This window comes from Haemaphysalis longicornis, unplaced genomic scaffold (genome assembly GCF_048455015.1).
Source record: "Haemaphysalis longicornis isolate Haplotype H1 unplaced genomic scaffold, Haemaphysalis longicornis Haplotype H1 scaffold_9, whole genome shotgun sequence".
Taxonomy (NCBI): Eukaryota; Metazoa; Arthropoda; class Arachnida; order Ixodida; family Ixodidae; genus Haemaphysalis; species Haemaphysalis longicornis.
This window is the reverse complement of record NW_027526460.1, coordinates 141,631,063-141,650,170: the sequence shown is the minus strand read 5'-3', so window position 1 is coordinate 141,650,170 and position 19,108 is coordinate 141,631,063. Positions and strand designations below refer to the sequence as shown.

Sequence of the window (19,108 nt, the reverse complement as noted above, 5' to 3'; positions counted from 1 at the left end):
TTTTGAGCTTGCTAATTCGATCTTGCTAAATTTATCCTCCCGTTTGGACGAAAAAAAAATGCAACTGAAACGAGCACTGCCATGCGTCGTGACATTGTGAAAGTTTAATATGGGAGCCTCTGGCATAGCGTACTTACACAGCAACGCCACCGGGAAAACCCTGCCGGCCCATTGAAGGTGCGGCGAAATTAGACCGTCACCGAGCACCCGAATGCTAATTCCGGCGTAACTTACCTGGCATCAACAGGGTTTACCGCCCTGTTCGGGGTTCCAGCATTGCAGATGACCTCTCCTCGCCTCGAACCCACTTAATATAAGCAGCTACATCTGACTAACTACGCTTAGTGACAGGATTGGTGTAGACAGCGATACCGCGAAGGAAACAGAAAAAAAAGTGGTTATCCTTGCGGAGCACCCCACATACGCATCATTTTTCTCGGCTTACCAACCTTCGCTATTCCCGCGCCCGAATACCTCGTACAATCGGAATGCTGGTATTCTGGTCGAGGCCAATATCGGATAACCTTTGTACTATCACGCGTACAAAAACACGAATATTCGCACAACTATAGGCAGAAGTTCGCTGGACATTCACAACAATTCCAGCATCTTTTCTACAATTACCTTAGTTTCAAGAAGTTTAAGGACTCCGAAAATAAGGTGTAGCTTCGTTATGAGAAACCTGGGGAGGAGTGAATCGTGCAGTTTATAACTGTATCCAAAGATGGCAAGGCTCCCTCTTGCCACACGGCGCACCCTGATTGTGCGCCGGAGAAGCGCCGGTGGGAGGAGCAATCGCGCGCTTGCTGCGGAGGAGGCACCCTCTGTTGCGTTGAACCGTATTTCAGCAATTTGCATGTCCCATTCGCCCCAGTTTGGGGTAGTGGCAGGGGTCAACGCAAGCACAGTGCGATGTCCGCGCCTCGCCCTGGGGCTCTTCCTCCGTGATTAACGAGGCCCTGGCCACCAGGTAAATATGCATTTTCTTGCTTCTGCCGACCACCCGACACGACCAGGCCTAGCGTCGACAGCTGGCGGGTATTTCAGTGTAACACATACCATAACCCGTCTACAAACAGCTTCTGCTTGTGCTTGACGATTGCTGAAGCATACAGGGAGCGTTCCACAAATCTTTAAATTAAGTTTATTTTAAATCGGTTTTATCCATTATATACTTTCTTTTCAGTACGCCTTGCGTTCTGGCGCAAGGCGCTGGAAAACGAGCGTCCCAATGTTCTAGCATCGTGACTAAATGGAACGACGACGAAGGGAGATGCCGCCAGCCCGAGCTCCCAAGGGGCTTCTCCCGTAAAGGTAATGTGTACGGAGGTAATGGCTGAGACACACTTGGCCTCCATTTATTTATGCACTCCTAATCTTCGGCGCTCATGGCTACGTCATGCATATTTTTGCACTTATTGTCACTAGTAATACAACTTCGACAGTTGATTGCCAGCGCTCGTTTTCGCCTTCGATACTTTGCATATCTATATCTTCAAGACTGTTTTCGGAGTAACTAGCCCTACATCGAAGTTTGAGAGGAGGAGCTCGCGCGAAAGGTGTAATCGGTGCACTCGACTTACGTTTCTCAGCCTCTGCACGTCCTCGACGTCGTCCATCTTGGTCACCCGGCACAGGTGGGTCTCGAGCCGCTCTTCGGGAACACTCGGGAAGAGCAGGCCGATGCACTGGCGACGCCGCTCCTCGAACTCAGAGTCCCTCTGCGTGCACAATCGCGAGGGACGCCCTCAAACAAATTCATTCCCTCTGGCTGCGATAATCAACCGCCATTGATTAACGGCGATGTTTGCGTTTCGGGTAGGGTTAACTAATACGCATGAAGAAATGTGTACATGTATCTTGGTACAAATCATATTCTATTGTAAAGGAGCCATGTATATATATATATCATCCCATTGCAATAACGTTGCCAAAATGCATCCAATGTGATTAGAACAGGAAGCTTTGCAAAAATGTTCAGGTTGTGCTTTCACGCCCAAGAAAGAGAACAGCCGCAAAGAAAATACTGACGAGAAACAACAGTTCGTTATTGTCGTGCACTAAATTGTGTGCATAGTTAGGAACATTTACCTTGGTCAGGATGCGTTTAAGGATGCATAATACCAGTGCCGCACGCAGGATCATATTTACAGCGTGGGGTGGAGCGGGGAGGAGCGAGAATGTGAAAGGAATGAAAAAGTCAGAAAAAAAGGGAAGGATTAAAAAAAACCTTACCAAGGGAGGCATTGATCGTAACAAAAAAGAAGGAAACCTCTGGATGCGTTGGCGCACTTTTCGTAAAATATTCGACCATTTTTTATTTTTCGTTTTTATTCAATGACGTTTCATAGCGGCGTGGCAAGAGCCGACATCTTAGCCGCATAATAATGGTGCGTACTTTACAATTAAAAAAACAAGTTCGCGGACACCCAAGGACCTCTGATAGATTCTAAACGCGAAGTCCAATCGGAGGCCTGAGACGTTTTGATTCCGCCTCGTTCACTTGCTGCTTGACACCATTTCCTTCCTTATCTACTACTTCCGGCATACGCTTTTGAAATGATTTTTACCGTCTGGCAGCGCATCGCGCCATTGCTCGTTCCTGCTGCCATTATGTTGGAAAAGATGACGCCGATGCTACTTTCCCTGCCCGCCTGTTCACTAATTCTGATGCGTTGTACCAGCCCCCTACTTCGCCTCAGGTGTACAGGTGCACGGGTGCCGGCCATTTTAAGCCCGTACCATTGACCGTACTGTGCTGCGGAACACTCCAAACACACGGGTGGTCGCAAAACCGTCTCTCTGCTTCCGGGACAGACGCCAGCTCCGGCTTTTTCACTCAAGGGGTTGTCCATTGCTCTCGCAATAAAAGTATTCACTAATAGGCGTGTTTTATTCTAATTAGAGCTAGTCACCAACGCCCTTTCCTCCCAACCACCACCACCAAACAAGCTTCATCTTTTCAGTTGGGGAGGGTGTGGCGCAGATACGCCAGCGCTTATCAAAGTAGGGACGAAAAAACTGATGAAGGCTAAATAATCACGGTTTAAATCTTGTGAGAGTGTTTATTGTTTATTTCAACATTGGATATGCTGATATACTGAGGGCACAGGCAAAAAGCCATCTTGGGCTTGACGAGGCCTGTGTCCCTTATACAGTTTAAACAGAAGTTGCAATGTACAGCCGGTAAAACGCTTGTCTATAACAGCGATTTCCACTTCAACCAGCTACATCCGAAAACTGCCGAAACATACTCGTTCCAAACATGTCGGAGGCAAAAGCGAAGGGCTAGGACTTCAGAATTCCGCAGTAGTTTTATTCAAATCCCGCTCCGGCGGGGCAGGATAGGGCTGGGAGTACGAACGCTGTGTTATAGACAAGCCTTTTACCGGCTGTAGATTCATATACAGTAAACATACAATGCGGCAGACTAATTCAAAGAAGATAAAAGGAAATGTTTTTATACAACAGCAGTTTTATGGTAGAGATTTCCAAACAATGGCTCTCTGTTGGCGCAGACCGCGAGCAATGGTCTAGAGCAGCTAGAGCCTCCCAAAGTTTTATTAATATATCGGGAGCGACGACCGATCGGTATGTCGGCGCCTTATCACGCCTTATCACCGGCGAAATAGGCGAGAGTACGCGCACGCGCATACAACTATCTGCTGTGTGGGGCGTCGTTTGCTCCGCTGTTCTCCTGAGGGCAACACACCCCCTGTGTTTCTCATCTTGCACGGTCGTTTCGCTGCCGCCAAAGGTAGCTAAGCAGCATGAAGCACAGGTATTTATTTTTATCGGAATTTTTTATTTATCGCAGTATTTCCTGCAGCGACCTGAGGCCATTCCGGGCTAAAAACCATCCTGTTTCTTTCCAGTGGCATTCCTCACGCTCTGCGGGGAAATTGATCCGAAAGAAAAATCAAACGCGCGTTTAATATACTCATGGGCTTAAAATAACCATGGTTTCTCGTGAACAAAGTCATTCAGATGCCTTGGCATGGGGTGTAACACTCTCAAGGAAACAGCGTAGCAGACGACACTCATGCAGCAGATAGCCCTATGCGCGTGCGCGTATACTCTCGCCTATTTCGCTGCTGAACACCGTGATAAGGCACTGACACGCCTATCGGTCTTCGCTCGCGCTATATTATTAAAAATGTGGGAGGCTGTACTACCGCCGAACACAGGGCGTGTTCTTCGAATGTGCCCTTCCGCACTTGAATCACTGGTGTCTCAGAAACAGCACTCTAAAAAAAAGGGGGAACATAAACTCTTATACGGAAACACCGGGAACTCGACCTCTGAGTGGTCGCTCATGGTAATAAAAAGACGCTGCTGCTGCGACGCGTTTTATAGCTTAACTGTGTCATTATGCTTTGGCTGAATCTTTCTCCAGCCCGTTACAAAAACGAATCAGGACGACTACTGTAACCAATACGCAAGTCCGTTCAGAACTACGGCAAGAGATAGCGCCCATGTCTCCGCTGATTTCAAGAAACACATCTGGAAGGTGAAGAAGCTGCATTCTCGTGGTGCATGTGCGGCGTGTTGCGAGAACGCCGGCCTTTGGCGGTGATAACAAGCCTAATTTTCGGGTGGTACAAACACTCGTCGCATACCGAGAGATATTGCAAAAATTTGCCACTCGCTCCAGCAAGCTGAATGAAAGCTCTAAGTTACAGTATCTGCTAAATTGATGGTTTTTTACTCTAAATTGTGCTCAAACAGCAACAGCCACACTTATGCACCAGGAGGCCTAAGCGCGACCACCTCAGTTGTTAAAGGCATGCGACGCACAGTCCCTACAATTTTCACACCCCTACGCGCGGAGCGCGGTATTGTATGGTTATCATTTATTTGAGCCTGCACCCACATACGCCCATAGCGGTCGTCTGTAACGCATTACTGATCTTCTCTTGAAACGAGGAACCACAACACCTCCAGTCCACAGAAACGATGCCGCGTCAAAATCGCCAGGCCAGAGGAGTCACATAGGTGCCGGAGGCCGCATGATACACATCTCTGGACCTTCACCTGAAGGCTGTAGCTCCAATTATCACTAACACCATGCCTCTGCTCCTCCGTTTAACATGAATACCCCCCCCCCCCCCTATCTATTTTAGAGTATCATTGCGTGTCACTCTCTTCTAACCAGAGGAGAAACAAAGACAATCCAGAAGACAAACCAGAGGAGACAACCTCCACACGCCCCATGACGCTTTTTCGCTCAAACGGACATTTAAGCGCTTTCGCATAATGTTGCCACTTAAAGTTTCCGGGAGTGCTCTGTACCAAAATAAATCCAATACGGACGCGCAACACCTCTATCCACACTACCGAATGCACAGACTGGAAGTGGCTTGTTGTCCAACGAACCGTGCGGAGTTGCTTTCTTTTACATAGCAACAAAGGCCGTCTGACCAGCGCCATTCTTTCGGGCGCGCAGTAGGCATGGGCGCAGACCTCCTATTACAGCACATGAAGAGTACAGGAGCGACGGCACACCAGATCGACGTGGCGGGGGCGCAGGAAATCAGGATTACACCGCAGGATGCTGGTGTGCCGTCGCCTATTGCGGCCCTGGCCCTGGGAAACGCTCGTGTGAAAGATCTTGGAGCACCACTGGTGAAGCGGTAGTGCTGGAATGTTGAACAGAGCCTGCTGTGTTGCAATGGCAGTGATACCAATGCGAGACAGGGGCGATTCTGGTGGTAAGGTGGCACAGCGGGCTTCTCAGCAGTCATAGGAACCAGCAGTGCTGCGTCGTTACTATTGCGCAATGCAGTTGTTTCAGGCAGAGGGCAACGCTTGGCCGGCATTAGTGGGGCCTATTGAGGGCGGCGCACCCTCCTTTTCGACAGCCATATACTGCTTGCTGTTCGAGGGGCGTGCGTTGTTTGGCGGCTTCAGTGCAGCTTCGATTGCGCTGTTGGTTGCTGGCGCAATCATGGGCTGCTTTGCAGCTTCTGCATGCGCCGAATCCTTGCCCGTACTTCCATTCTGGATACCGATGCTCTTTCACTGCAACAGTGCCTGTGCCACTTGTCGTCCCCGCTATCAGTGAGTCCTTCGCGTGTTGTCCACAGCATGGTTTCTACTACAGTTAGTGCCGTGAGAGGAAGCAGCTGCACAGAAAAGACGCCCGTGGCTGGAGCGAGAGCACCTCGAAGGGGCTCGGCAACACCAAGTTATGTGGTCCAGGCGCCCAGAACGACTGCAGTGCACGGGGTGGGGCTGACGCGGGTTCACTTCCAGCCGTAGCCTGATTAGGTATATCGATGGAGATTGGGTCCGTCCTTGGATATGTAGCGGTATGAAACGTTTTGGCTGTCTTTTGTAGTGCCACTACATGTACGGTGGCTTGTACGTTACACATGGAAAGGAGCGTGTGGTGGTGAGCACGCACACCGACTCTGAAGGAAGGGGGAAGGGACGTAAGACGCGCCGCTTAACGCAGGACTTCTGCCGCGACACGATTAGTACAAAGACTTTCGGCAGACAAATCTCGCCTTCACGCGTGGGAAGCGGTCCGTATAGTGGGTAGGCTTATGCGGAGCGGCCGTCGGGCTGTTTTTCGATACAGTAGAGAGACAGAAAGCAATACAGTGACGTCATGTAAGAGTAAACCCGTGTCGGCTAATGTTTCTGTGTGGCCCCTGAAGTTAATTTCTCAGGTGGCCGAAAACACCATGAAGAATGCCTAAGGAAGTTCGAGGAGCTGCCCCTCATCTCTGTAATTTTCGAAATCTTTAGATGTTGGCATTTTTTGTTGCAAGCCATGCATTGAAAAAAGCTCATTTATTTGCCCAGTTCTTCGTTACAAAACGAATATTTTGGGGGCCAGCCCTTTGGCGGCCGTCTGTGGGATGAGCCGGTTGTCGACAACGTAACCGAGGGAACGGTGGCCTGGACCGACGAGTGAAAGAAAAAGCGAACGATGAAAGAAAGCAAAGGAGGAGTGTCGCGAAATTGGGAGGGGAGGGCCGTTCGCCGTGGCGGCGCGAGCCAGCGCTCTCCGAAAGTGTGTGGTGGGGGAGGGGAGGGGGCAGTATGCTGTGCCCGCACGAGGCACTCGACAGCGCGACCCGGGGGCGAAGACGTGAGGGGGCGTTCACGTGACTATGACGTGCGTTCGTTCAAGACGCAGTTCGCGGTCCCTTCCTGAGACGCACGTCGCGCCACCGCCGCAGAGGCTCACCATAGCTGCCGTCGAAAGAACCCACGAGTGAGTGCTGCCTCAGCGCACTGCTGCTCCGCCCAAATATCGCATTAGGGAGTATCGTAATCGCGAGTTTCTTTTTAGGGACGAAGCTCCTCTTTCTTGGGGCAAGTCCCGCATCGCGTCGTCGCCGTGTCCGCTAGTTCTCGAGGCGACCGCTAGAGGACCAGATGTGCAATAGTTCATAGGTCGCCCGCTAGATGGCTCAAGACGGCGCGTCACCAGCTACTCATCATGAACACCTTGGAAGCAAAGGCAGCAGCGCGGAGAGATGGCGATGCGGTTGCAATCCGGGCCCACCGCCAAGACCCCGCGGTGGTGGTGGTGGTGAAAAACATTTATTGAGACTATATACAAGTGAGAGATAGGGGCGGCCTTAAGGGCCGACCCTGTACAAACTCTAGGAGGAGTCCCTAGTCCGGGACCCCTGTGGCTTCCGCGGCGGCGCGCGCCCTGGCCACGAGGGCTCGTTGGCCCTCCAAGGTCGAGCAGCCGAGCAGGGCAGCCTCCCAGCTCTCACGGGTAGGGGGGGAAGGGGACGTGATTGGGGGGACCGCCGGGTTGGATGGGCATGCCCACACCATGTGAAAAGTATCCGCAAACGGATGATCACAGTGTGGGCATTCCCCGGAGAAGGCCGGATTGAAGTGCTTAAGTATTGCCGGGCACAATACCGTGTTAGTGTATAGCCGTAAGAGCCAGCGCTCGTCAGCCTTAGTCAGGCCCGGCGGCGGAGGCGGAAATCGGAGCCTGTTCGACTTGTACATCGCTGTGATGTCGCGAAATGAGCTGATCGGGTTAGGTTCTGGATCGTCAAGAGATGGAGGGCGAGGAGGGTCCCGGGAATCAAGCGCGCGGGCTGAGGCATCGGCAGCCTCGTTACCACCTAGTCCTGCGTGAGCTGGAGTCCAGATGACGGAACGTGTATTTGGGCGGTCCATATAATAACAGCCCTTGAGGATTCGAGCAGCGCGAATGGTGATGCGACCTTTGGTAAGATTTTGGCACGCACTCCGCGAATCGGTAATAATGATCCGAGATGCGGGGTCCGCTGCGGCGAGAGCTATGGCGACTTCCTCCGCATGAGAAATGTCCGGTGCTCGAAAAGTGAGCCCTTGAACAGGCACGTTTTGATGGATTACGGCTGCCGTGTACCACCCCCCGTGGTGAGGGCCAGACGCGTCCGTGTAGAATACTCCAGGCCGGGACCCATAGCGTCCTTGCAAGGCTGTAACCCGCGCAGTTCGCCTGCCTTCGTGAGTACCCCTAGCCATGTTTTGGGGTAGAGGCTGGATATCCAACGCACCACGCCAGTCCTCTGGGATCGTGGTGCGCTCTTCTGCCTGATATGTGTAGGAGATGTGGAGGCGTTGTAAGAGGCATCTCCCAGCGTGCGACTTGGTAAGCCGCAGGTACTGGTTATGGAGATGGGCCTCTTTGAGTTCTCCGTACGTGTTGGTCATGCCCAAATCTGCAAGACGCTGGTTAGACGTCGAGATCGGGAGGTCGAGGGCGCGCTTGTATATCTTGCGGAGAATGCCTTCGAGCGTGTGCACATCACATTTGCGCAAACGTAGGTAGGGTGTCGAATATAGGATCCGACTGGTCACGAAAGCGTTGGCGAGGAGCAAAGCGTCGCGGCTTCTGAGACCGCCCCGCTTGTTTGAGACCCGACGGACCATGCGGCCCACTTGATCCCCGACCATCCGTAACTTGCGCAGGGTTGTGTCGACTTTCCTGCTCTTGTGTATGAAGAGTCCCAAGACGCGGATTTCTTCGCGTTCCGGGATTGGCCCGGTTCGCAAGGAAAGTGCGATTTGAGTCGTATCTTTTGGTTTGGGGCGAAGATGCACGTACTCCGATTTTTCAGGGGAACATTCGAGGCCGCAGCGGCGCGCGTATTCTTCTACGACCGATTCTGCATGCTGAAGGCTGGCCTCAATGCTGCCAAGGGAACCCTGGGTTGCCCACAGCGTGATATCGTCGGCGTACAGAGCGTGCCGTACGCCGGGGATATCCTTCAGCAGTGGGGGGAGATGAGCCGTGGTGAGATTGAACAAAAGAGGAGAGAGGACCGCTCCCTGTGGTGTTCCTCGAGTACCCAGAGGGTATGGGCCATGCTCCTTGCCTTGAATGCGGAGGTACGACTGCCGTTCAGTCAGGAACTGACGGATGTACCTGAAAGCATTATACCCACAGTTCGTTTGGGAAAGATGGGTAAGAATGATTTCGTGGGTAACGTTATCAAAAGCCCCCTTACGATCTAAGGCGAGGACTACCTTATCGTTACTTGGATGCTCGATCGGCTCAATGACGTCACGATGGAGTTGTAGGAGAATGTCCTGAGCAGAGCGATGTGGACGAAAGCCGTGCATAGTGTCGGAAAAAGTGTGCTGGACCTCGAGGTAATCGGAAAGCCTATCCCTAACCATTGTTTCCATAAGCTTCCCCACACACGAGGTTAACGAAATGGGGCGTAGATTTTCGATGTTGATAGACTTGCCCGGTTTCGGAATAAAAGTTACCAGAGCCGTTTTCCAATCAATTGGTAGCGGTTCGCGCCCCTCCCAAATTTGATTGAAGTAGTCGAGGAGGTGAAGGTATGCTGGGTCTGGGAGGTTGGCTAGAAGCTTAACAGTCACTTGATCCCGACCCGGCGCCGTTCCTCGCTTCATTTTCGACAGGGCCGCCTTCAGATCGTGGAGTTCAAAGCAACGATCCAAGTCTGCGTTCTCCGAGCCTGCATATGAGAACGCCGGTTCGATGGAGTCCTGCGGGCCACAAATATATTTATCCCTAAGAGCCTGTGCCAATTTATCTGCGTCACCCGCGTAAGCGTGGAGCGCGCGTTGAAGATGTTTTTGAGTTTCTGTGCGCGTTTGGCTAGGGTCGATGAGGGCCCTGAAGAAACGCCACGTGCTGCGGTTGGACATATGCTTGGCGGCATTGTTGCAGCGTTCTACCCAATTGGAGTCAGCGAGCTGGGCCGCGTACTCGGCCGCTTCCTGAGTGAGGGCTGCTATGCGGAGTTTGAGCTTACGGTTATGCTTCTGTCGGCGCCAACGTCGGACAAGGCTACGCCGAGCCTCCAAGATATGCAGCAGATGTTTATCCACCGCCGGCATTGCCTCTGAGAGCTGAACCGTCTGCTCAGTTGGGCGAAGCGACGTCACAAGGTGTTGAGACCAAGTGGCGTAGCCTTGTTGAGCTATGGGGGCCGAAGTCGTGTACTCCGAACGGAACTTGTCCCAGTCCGGAAGTTTCGCTTGTTGACGGGGACAGGTAAGGGGATGCGCCCGAATTGTAGTGAGAAGAATGCAGTGGTCGCTGCCGAGGGTTTCATCGGTGTTGAACCATTCTGCATGCCTGATGTGCTTGGTAAGTGTGAGATCAGGACATGTGTCCCGAGTTACAGAGTTGCCAATGCGGGTTGGGTGTGCGGGGTCGGTTTGGATAGTGAGGCCCAAGGTGGAGATAAGTTCCGCCAACTTTCTACCACGCCGTTCCTCCTTACGGTAACCGCAGTGAGGACTAGGGGCATTAAAGTCTCCTACAATGACAAGCGGCTCCCTACCTGCCACCGTAAGGGCTTTGGTAAGCACATCAGCGTAAGTTACGTTAGACAGTTTGGGAGAACTGTAGATGTTGAGGATGTGTAGGGACTGATCCTGCTTCCTAAGCGGGAGGAGAGTCACCATAACGTACGAATAAAGCGGATTGCAGTCGAGATCCGCCAGTTTGGCGGTGTAATTTCGATGTACGCAGAGTGCGGTTTGTGAATCCCTTTGGTACACGGTATAATTTGTGAGAGCTACGTGCTCGCCCGTCTCCTGAAGGGCCACTACCGCGGGCAACTGCGGATAGGTTTCTAAGTGGAGCCGGAGAGCAGCCCGCTTATTGTGTGCCTTAAATCAGCGGCAATTCCACTGTAGGATTGTAAAAATAGCCGAATTTGCACGGTCGCAGCGCGATCTAGGGCTGTTGCCCGCCATCGCTAGAACTAAACGTGTGGGGGGCCTCCATGAGAGCAAAGGGCTGCATAGGGGCTCCGCTGCTCGATCCGGTGCTCACTTCCGAGGTCGCAATCGAACTGTTAGACTGCTCGTCTACCTCCGTCACCTTGGAAAGGGGCGGGATGCTTGAGAACGAGATCCTCGCTTAAGCTTAGGACGGCGGGTGCTAACAGTGAGTTGGGACATCTGGGCCGCTATCTTGCCCGGGATGCGGTCAAAAGCGGTTTGGAGGGCGGCAGCCAATCGATTCTCGATCATGGTCCCTATGGACGCCATCTGGGCCTCTAGGTTGCTTAGGCGCTCCTCAAGCGGGCCGGGGTTCGCAGAGGTTTCCATGGGTTCGGAGGGGGAACTATCCATCGCCTCCGGCGCCTGCCCGAGGGGTGTCGAATTAGGTGAGGACGAGCGGTTCACAAGCGCCTCCACCGTCTGCGTTAACGAGGCAACTTGGGCCTGTAACCTGCGGAATTCAATTTGTTCCCGTGTGGAAGTGGAAGGGGTTGGCGGTTTGGGTTGGGAGATCACGTAGGGTGTGGGCGAAAAGGCTGCCCCGCCCGAGCCGTTCACCTGGGATCCTTTCCGAACGCGGGCGGCCCACGATGAATCCCCCAGGGCAGCGGGTTTGAGCTGAGGTGATGGCTGGTTCGGTTTGGATGGGGCGGGAGGAGCCTGCCCTGTGTTAGGCTTCTTGGCCGTAGGTCCGTCCGGAGTTGGGTCTCGCCGGGAAGGCCCGATAGCCACCGCTCCAGGGCGCGGGGGCGGGTCAGTGTTGATGGCAGGAGGCTGAGCCCCCTGCGTCGATTCCCGAGAGCCCGACTTCCGCGGCTTCCGTGGGCGTCGACGCTTTCGCTTCTTGCGGCCGGCTTGACCTTCCGATGGAGGAGTGGACGGCTTGGGTGGCGGCGCCCTGTAGCGCTCCTTACAGCGCCGGTCCCCGGTGACGTGGGAACCAGCGCACAGAGCACACCTGGGCGTACACTCATGTGGGGCACGGGCGCCATCCGTGAGCGGCACCGCCTTTCCACAGATGCCACAAAGGTCAGGTTTGGGGCCGGGACAGGCGTCGGGTCGATGCCCAACAGAGCCACACCGACCGCAGGCTGGCACAGTTTTTTTGTACGGCTGCACCGGGATCAGCAGGGCGTCGTAGGAGACGTACCTGGGCTTCACCTTGCCGGAAAAGGTGAGGCGCACCTTATTAGAGGTGCCCAGTCGCCGGACGTGTAGAATCTCGCCTTCGGGCCAGTAAAGGCTCTCACGAAGTGCGGCTTCGGTGTCGGAGCTGCGCACCGTCACTACTCCATAACAGGAGTCATGAGTGTCCGCGCGCAAGCAAAGCACCGGTCCGGCGGGTGAGGGAATTGCAAACTCACCGATAAGTTTGTCCGCTATGTGCGGGTGCGGGGTGTAAACTAAGATGAGATTTTGTTCCCGCACCATCACAACAGTGAGAGCTCGCGAGGCCGAAGAAAGGCGCCAGCGTCGGCAGCAATCGCAAGCCAGCACTAGCATCGATCCGGAGGCGGCGGCAGCGGCGAGGGCTCGCGCAGCCGAAGCAAAGCGGGCTCGTCGACAAGCGGATCCTGAAGTAAGAGCCCGCGAAGCAGAGGCGGCACGCAAGCGGCGGCAAGAGAACCTCGAATCGGAGCGGGCGCAGGATAATTGCATCGATATTTAAATAATAAACATCGTGTATATAAGTGTATATACAATCCACACTGGAAGTAGGTTGAATGGGTAATTTATATAACAACGTGTAGAGTCTTTATATGATGTGTGGGCGAATGTTTAACGGTTTTACCGATAAGCATTGGAGCTTCGCCCCAGTAATCATCGTTCACTTCGTGGAGATGGCGGGATTTTTTGTTTTAGATGCAAAGCATCTCTTAGTCGACCCTCCGTCGTCCGGCGTCCGCACCTCTCCCCCTCTCCACAACAGCTGTGATAACGCCGCTCTCTCTCCCCTCGTCCTCTCCACACCACCTGTGTGCTAGCGCGCGGTGCTCCTCCTCTCTACTCTGCACACCAGCTGTCCAATCACGCGCATGCGCGCTGCTCCTCCCCTCCACTCTCTCTGCTCTGCAAAAAAAATTACGCCCACCTCCCCTCGTGGGAACCCTGGTGTGATGCGACGCTGAGGGGGGTTCAAGCGCAAGCAGGGATGCCAGGTTGGGCTATAAATAGCCAATTTGGGCTACTTGATTTTGTAGTTGGCGAAAAAAAATTGGCGTTGGCTATTTGGCTATTTTTGGCTATTCTGCATTACATCTTAACATCAGAAAAATGCTTTGTTTCAGACTTGTTTACCCCCCACTTTTGGGCTGGCTCGCTAGAAAAAGTAAACGAATGAGTCACAGCAGGAATGTTGGTCGAGCTCGTTAATTTGGCTCGTGGTCTTGAAACCATTGCCAACATCGCGGAAAAACGGCACGGAAAACTAGACACATAGGGACACAGACAGGCGCTGACTTTCGACTGATTTATTTTTGGAGCATTCACGCGATTTTGTAGTCCGAACGTGACAGACAAAAATCCGAAGATATGAAATTTCAATAGGTGGGTAGTGGCGATTGGGCATAGTTAGAAGCTTTAAAAAATCATCCAGAAATTTTATCTCTTTTTCAAACATTGACAGTGCCGATGTGCACCGACTTGCAGTACTCAGCAATTTAGGAGGTCACGTTGGTGACCAGTGTAAATAATGTGGATACACGCCAACACTTGAAAAACAAAGTTCCGTAAGAACCTCCTCGGATAAGACCGAGAAATATTATAGAAGCCTGCTACACAAGTAAAGCGTCACTGTCTATGTGTGAATGATAATATTTTTCGGCGGTTTTTTAAACTTGTAACTCTGCACAATCGCTACTACGCACCCTTTGAAATATGATATCTATCGATTTTTTCTGATACGGTTAGAGTATAAAATAGCTTGGACACCCGAAAAATAGACCATTTGGAACTCAGCGCCCGTTTGTGTCACTGAGTACTTACAGTCTGACCAACGCCGCTGCTCCACACGCCACACGCGCTTCGTGACGCCATGGGCAAATGGGCCAAGTATGTGCGGACATACAGAAAAGAACGGGAAAAAGATCCTGCGTTCAAAGGTATTTTCGAAATGTTCAATTGTATTACCCCTGTTTCTTTCTTGTCCCAGATTTACGGTCCGTTTTGTATTGCCATTTGACCATGCCAGTTTCGTTACCACGCATTAGGAGCCTTTAAACTAAGTTTCGTTTTCAATTATAGATTGGGTTACCTGCTCACCATCTGGGGATATGGCTTATTGTACAGCCTGCAAAACGGAGCTACGGGCGCATGTGCAAGACCTCAAGGCGCACCGTAAACCCGAAAAACATGCTAGGAACATGCATCTTTCATCTATATACGGCGCACGAACAACGGCAATTGCAGGGTTTTGTCGTCTCGCAATCAAGGGTCGCCAGCAATTGCAGAGCTGCGTTTGGCTGCGCAAATGGCTGTCCACGGGTCGCTTGTTACGGCCGACCACATGACGCCGCTCATTAGCAACTGTATCAGGGACTCCAGTGTTGCGTCCTCCCTATCCATGGGAAGGACGAAGTGCACAGCTTAAGCAGATGCTCATAGATGAATTGAGGGACTGCAAGTTTTCTTTGATACTGGATGAAAGTACAGACGTGTCTTCGACAAGAGCTCACGGTGGTGGCTAGATTCTACTCCAGCGAGAGCAATGAAATTGTCACTGCGTTTCTGGGATTAGTCGAAGTTCAGGATGGGTCGTCTGCGGGGCTTTTCTGCCATTTGAAAGGCTTCATTGATAAGTGCAACCTTGATTTGAGCGACTGCGTAGGTATAGGTACAGACGGGGCGAGTGTGATGTGTGGAATTCACAACAGTCTGTACACACGAATGAAGGAGGTGAATTCAAACCTCGTGTTAGTGAAATGTGTCTGTCACTCCCTTCACATCGCTTGCAACAAGGCTGTCGATGCACTGCCCACACAGATTGACTAGATTGTACGGGAAACATTGATCTGGTTTTCTCCCTCTCCAAAGCGACAAGAGGTGTATAAAAATTGGACCCATCTCCCCGCGAGGGGGACTCGAGTAAATGCGTCGCATAGGGGGTGGGTGTATTGGGTTAACGTTTAGTGTTTGGGGAGTTGGTGGTAGTGAATGCGTTGTATCAGCAGCTTCTTGACGTAGCTTGAATAAGTCAAGTATATATGGCGCGTTCGTAGCCTCCCATTCTGTGTCGGCTTTGTGGCGCAGTGGGTAGAGCACCATGTACATTGCGTTCCGCCCGCAGGGTCGAGGGATCGAAACCAGGCGCCGGATAGTATTTTTTTTTATATAGTGTAGGGGGAGGGGTGCGGACTACGACTAAGGACGTCAACGCGGGTGACATCGTGAGTTACGGAAATGCTCTGCATTTAAAACATTTACGCTGCAATTAACCCTGGATTGACGCCAAAAAAGTTGATTGGCGTGTGTACGACGCGTTGGCTTAGCATTGCTGGGGCCCTTCGTGTGATTCACGACCAGTGGCTGGAACTTAAGTCGCACTTCGATGGCGCAAGAGCAGCTGAGCGTTGCTGTATACTTCGCTAAAATGCTGAGCGAAATGTACAGTGATGAGCAGAACTCCCTGTACGTGCAGTTTTTGATCCCCATTGTTGATGAATTTGTCAAACTCAACTGAGTACTACAGAATGAGGACCCTGACCCATCAAAGCTTTTTAAAGACTTCAGCTCGTTTGTGGTGTGTTTGCTTCACCGGATCGTTCTCCCCGGGCATGCGTCTATCGATTGTGATTGGGAAAGCCATGTAATGCATGTTCGAGCCTGCCAGCTGGGAAGTGTTTTCCGTGACGCCCTGGGAAAGTCTTCTCTTAGCGACGAGAGGAAGAACCATTCTTGAGCGGTGCCATGCATTTATGATAGCATGTGTGAAAAGCGCCTTGAAGCGTCTCCCGTGAAATATGAAACTGTTAGGTGACCTCAACCACTGCACTGCTACAACACAAGGAAGTTTTTTTTTGATGCTCTTGTCAAAGCTTTTGCGAAATTTCTTCCCCCGCCAAGTATTTCTGCAATGGAGTCCAAATATTGCTTTCAGCAATGTAGGCTTGATGAACTCCGTGACGACAATGTTAGTGTTTTGGAAAAATGTCCTGGATGCCAAAAACAGCGCGGGTGCCCGAATGTTTCCGTTGCTGCCGCAACTAGCCATTTCACTGCTCATGCTGCCAGTGTCCAATGCTGCAGTAGAACAAGTGTTCAGTCAAGTCACTCTAACAAAAACCGACTTGCGGAACCGAATGTCCATAGAAACTTTGGAGAACATTCTACATGTAAAATTTGGACTAACGAGAGCTGGAAAGTGTTGTAAGGACTTTACACCATCCGACATCTTTTTGGATCGTTTCAATACCACCGCGATGTACACTGGTGGAGCTGTTTGTACTCCAAACTGATGTTTGGTTATATAACTTTCTTTCATTCTGTAAATATGTCAAACTTTTAGCAGTAGTAATCTGAACAAACGTTTCAAATGAATTGTGTGTGAAGTTTTCTGCTTTGGCTATTTGGGCTATTTCAATATATCAACATTTGGCTACTTTTGGGCTATGCGGCGCAAAAAAACTTGGCGGGTTACTCTCCGAGAACCTGGCATCCCTGCGCAAGCGGAGAGCAACCGTCGACCGAAAGGCCGCCGGAGAGCGGCACACCGGTTATATGCGCAGCGCGCCTGAAGGAGAGGAGACCGCGGAGAGAGTGCCGTGGCTATGACGCAACACAATCCAACACAATCCACTTTAATCCAATCAAATCCAATCCAATCCAAGTGAAGCCAAGCCAAGCCAAGCCAAGCCAAGCCAAGCCAAGCCAAGCCAATCCAATCGAATCCAATCTAATGCCCCTCCCGAGGGAGTGCTCGCTATCGGAGAGGAGAGAGGGAGAGTGGCTGCGGACAACAACGGACGCACGCGGACAACAACGGACGCCCGCAGGAAGGACAGGGCCGCCGACTAGAGATGCTCTCAGCGTCGCATCTAATAAACCCGTTCGCGCTCCGCTCAGTTGCTTCTTCGGTACTGCGCCGTCCGATGACTGCAAAGGGACGCCAACGATTCTGTCAGCGAACTGGCTCGCACACCTTCAACTAGCGCCAGCCAGCACACTGTCAGAACCGCGAGCACCTCCGAAGACAAGGCTGCACAGAGGAGAGCTCGCGACGCCGAACGTAAACGGCAGGGGCGGTATTCTCGAGTTTTGTCCCTTTTGCGTCCCTTTCAAAAGTGTCCCTTTTGGCGAGCCCTGATTGGCTAAAAGCAAACTACCGGAAGTGACGTAACGCAAGCGCGGCAAACCTACTGCCAACGCTCACTGCTTAACCGGAAGTACGTCAGATTGAAAGGGACTCAAAAGGGACGTTTTCAAAAGGAACAGTTACGAGAATACCGCCCCAGCGTCGAGCAGTGGATTCCTCGCTTCGAGAACGAGAAGCCGCTTTGAAACGCGAGCGGAGAGTAGCTGATCCAGATGGCGTTCGGCAACGTGACAACGCTTCGAAACGACAGCGTCGAACAGCGGATTCCTCGCTTCGAGAAGGAGAAGCCGCAAAACGTTCCCCTCTACTCGATAAGTAAAGAAGACATTTAAGACGTGTCTTTACTCTAACAACCAATTAACACGCTAGTACTCCACCGCTTTGCATCCCCTCAGGGTTCCCACGTGGGAAGATGGTGTAATTTTTTTCAATTGTCTGCAATATTTGCTTCTCTTGCCTGAGGAGCACTGGTGATGGCGTTAAGGTCATTTATGAGTAGACTTCAAGACGGCTTTGCTTTGGGCGAATTGGTGGACGTTCATGATTGAAAAACAGTGCTGAAAATACACATTACAGAAAAGGACGAGACTTAAACAAGACAGCGCTGCACTCAGAACTACATTATTATGAAAAAAAAAACACTGTTAATTTGAAAAAGAAAAGCACTCGGTTAATGTACATACATCAGTCTCCGACGTGGCGGTAAATTATTGCAACGAATAAATAAACGAAAACACAATGACTGTTACAAGTGGCTATGCAAAGGTGTAATTCAGATGCCATTCATTTTTCAAGCATTCATTTACGAGTATATAGACGGTACCCAAAGATGTTACAAAAACTGCAGATTTTGGCTACACATCAATCTAACTTTCTGCTTACGTTTAGTGAGAGATTGAGCGAGTGAGTGAGTTGGTGAGTGAGGGAGTGAGTGAGTAAAACGAGTTGTTTATGCTGCATTTTTTAAAAAGAAGAAAATGATACTCACGCGTTGTGCATCACTTTCAGTTATGTTTCGGCATTTCATCACGGCGTCTCTTCCGCTTCTTGTCATTTCTGCGCATGAAGTAGTCGAACAAACCTGTCAAACATTTCGCCCGCGGGGGGAAAGCTGGAGCGACAGAAAATACTGTTTTTTTTATATTTGAGGCTGAATGGCTTAACCAGCTTACCGGTCTGGCTGAGAAGGCAACGTATCCAATGACACTCAAGAAATGCTACGCAAGTGCAGTCGCACCAGTATGGCTCCCTAGGAGGCAAATGTGCACTTCCTCCAGGTCAGATAGTCTGGTGGCCATGTGTTCTATTACGCAGAAGCGTCTTTATGAACCGATAGCTAGGCTTTTGGGATCAACTGGCCAGCAGTCGCGGTACCTCTGATGAAAGCGGTGGGCAGTTCCACATTGTCATGCAGGTTGCTAAGAACCTCTCGGAGCGGACAGGCCGAAACTGAAATATTTAAGTGGCAACATTTAAATCATGTTTCCTGGTGACTTTTACCAATTACGGCTTTTTAAGCGCTGAGTTGCGGAAACCTGGGCACTGACTCTTAATCCA

General features: G+C 51.5%; 2 protein-coding genes and 1 pseudogene across 2 annotated transcripts in view; all 3 read right to left on the bottom strand.

The window, feature by feature from the left end:
* The window catches only part of LOC144153953 (uncharacterized), a 73,686-nt gene that overhangs the window by 49,153 nt on the left and 5,425 nt on the right, over window positions 1-19,108 (bottom strand). Inside the window, exons 2-3 of the mRNA XM_077685746.1 lie at window positions 18,540-18,607; window positions 1,584-1,721 (exon numbers count right to left, since the gene is read on the bottom strand). Coding sequence (XP_077541872.1) covers window positions 1,584-1,721; window positions 18,540-18,607 — 206 coding nt within the window. The remainder of the gene's footprint in view (window positions 1-1,583; window positions 1,722-18,539; window positions 18,608-19,108) is intronic.
* On the bottom strand, window positions 7,531-11,592 carry LOC144152423 (uncharacterized). The gene is made up of 2 exons (XM_077683690.1): window positions 11,339-11,592; window positions 7,531-9,397 (listed from the first exon to the last, which is right to left on the bottom strand). The coding sequence occupies exons 1-2, from the start codon at window positions 11,590-11,592 to the stop codon at window positions 7,633-7,635; spliced, it is 2,019 nt and encodes a 672-aa protein (XP_077539816.1). The 3' UTR covers window positions 7,531-7,632.
* On the bottom strand, window positions 11,702-12,672 carry LOC144152420 (uncharacterized; annotated as a pseudogene).

Excerpts from the sequence above, each read along its gene's own strand:
- LOC144152423 (XM_077683690.1), bottom strand. The coding sequence starts at position 11,592 with ATGGATAGTTCCCCCTCCGAACCCATGGAAACCTCTGCGAACCCCGGC. Across the intron at positions 9,398-11,338 it reads GCATCCCGCCCCTTTCCAAG|GTACATCCGTCAGTTCCTGA; the intron begins GTGACGGAGGTA and ends TAATGCTTTCAG.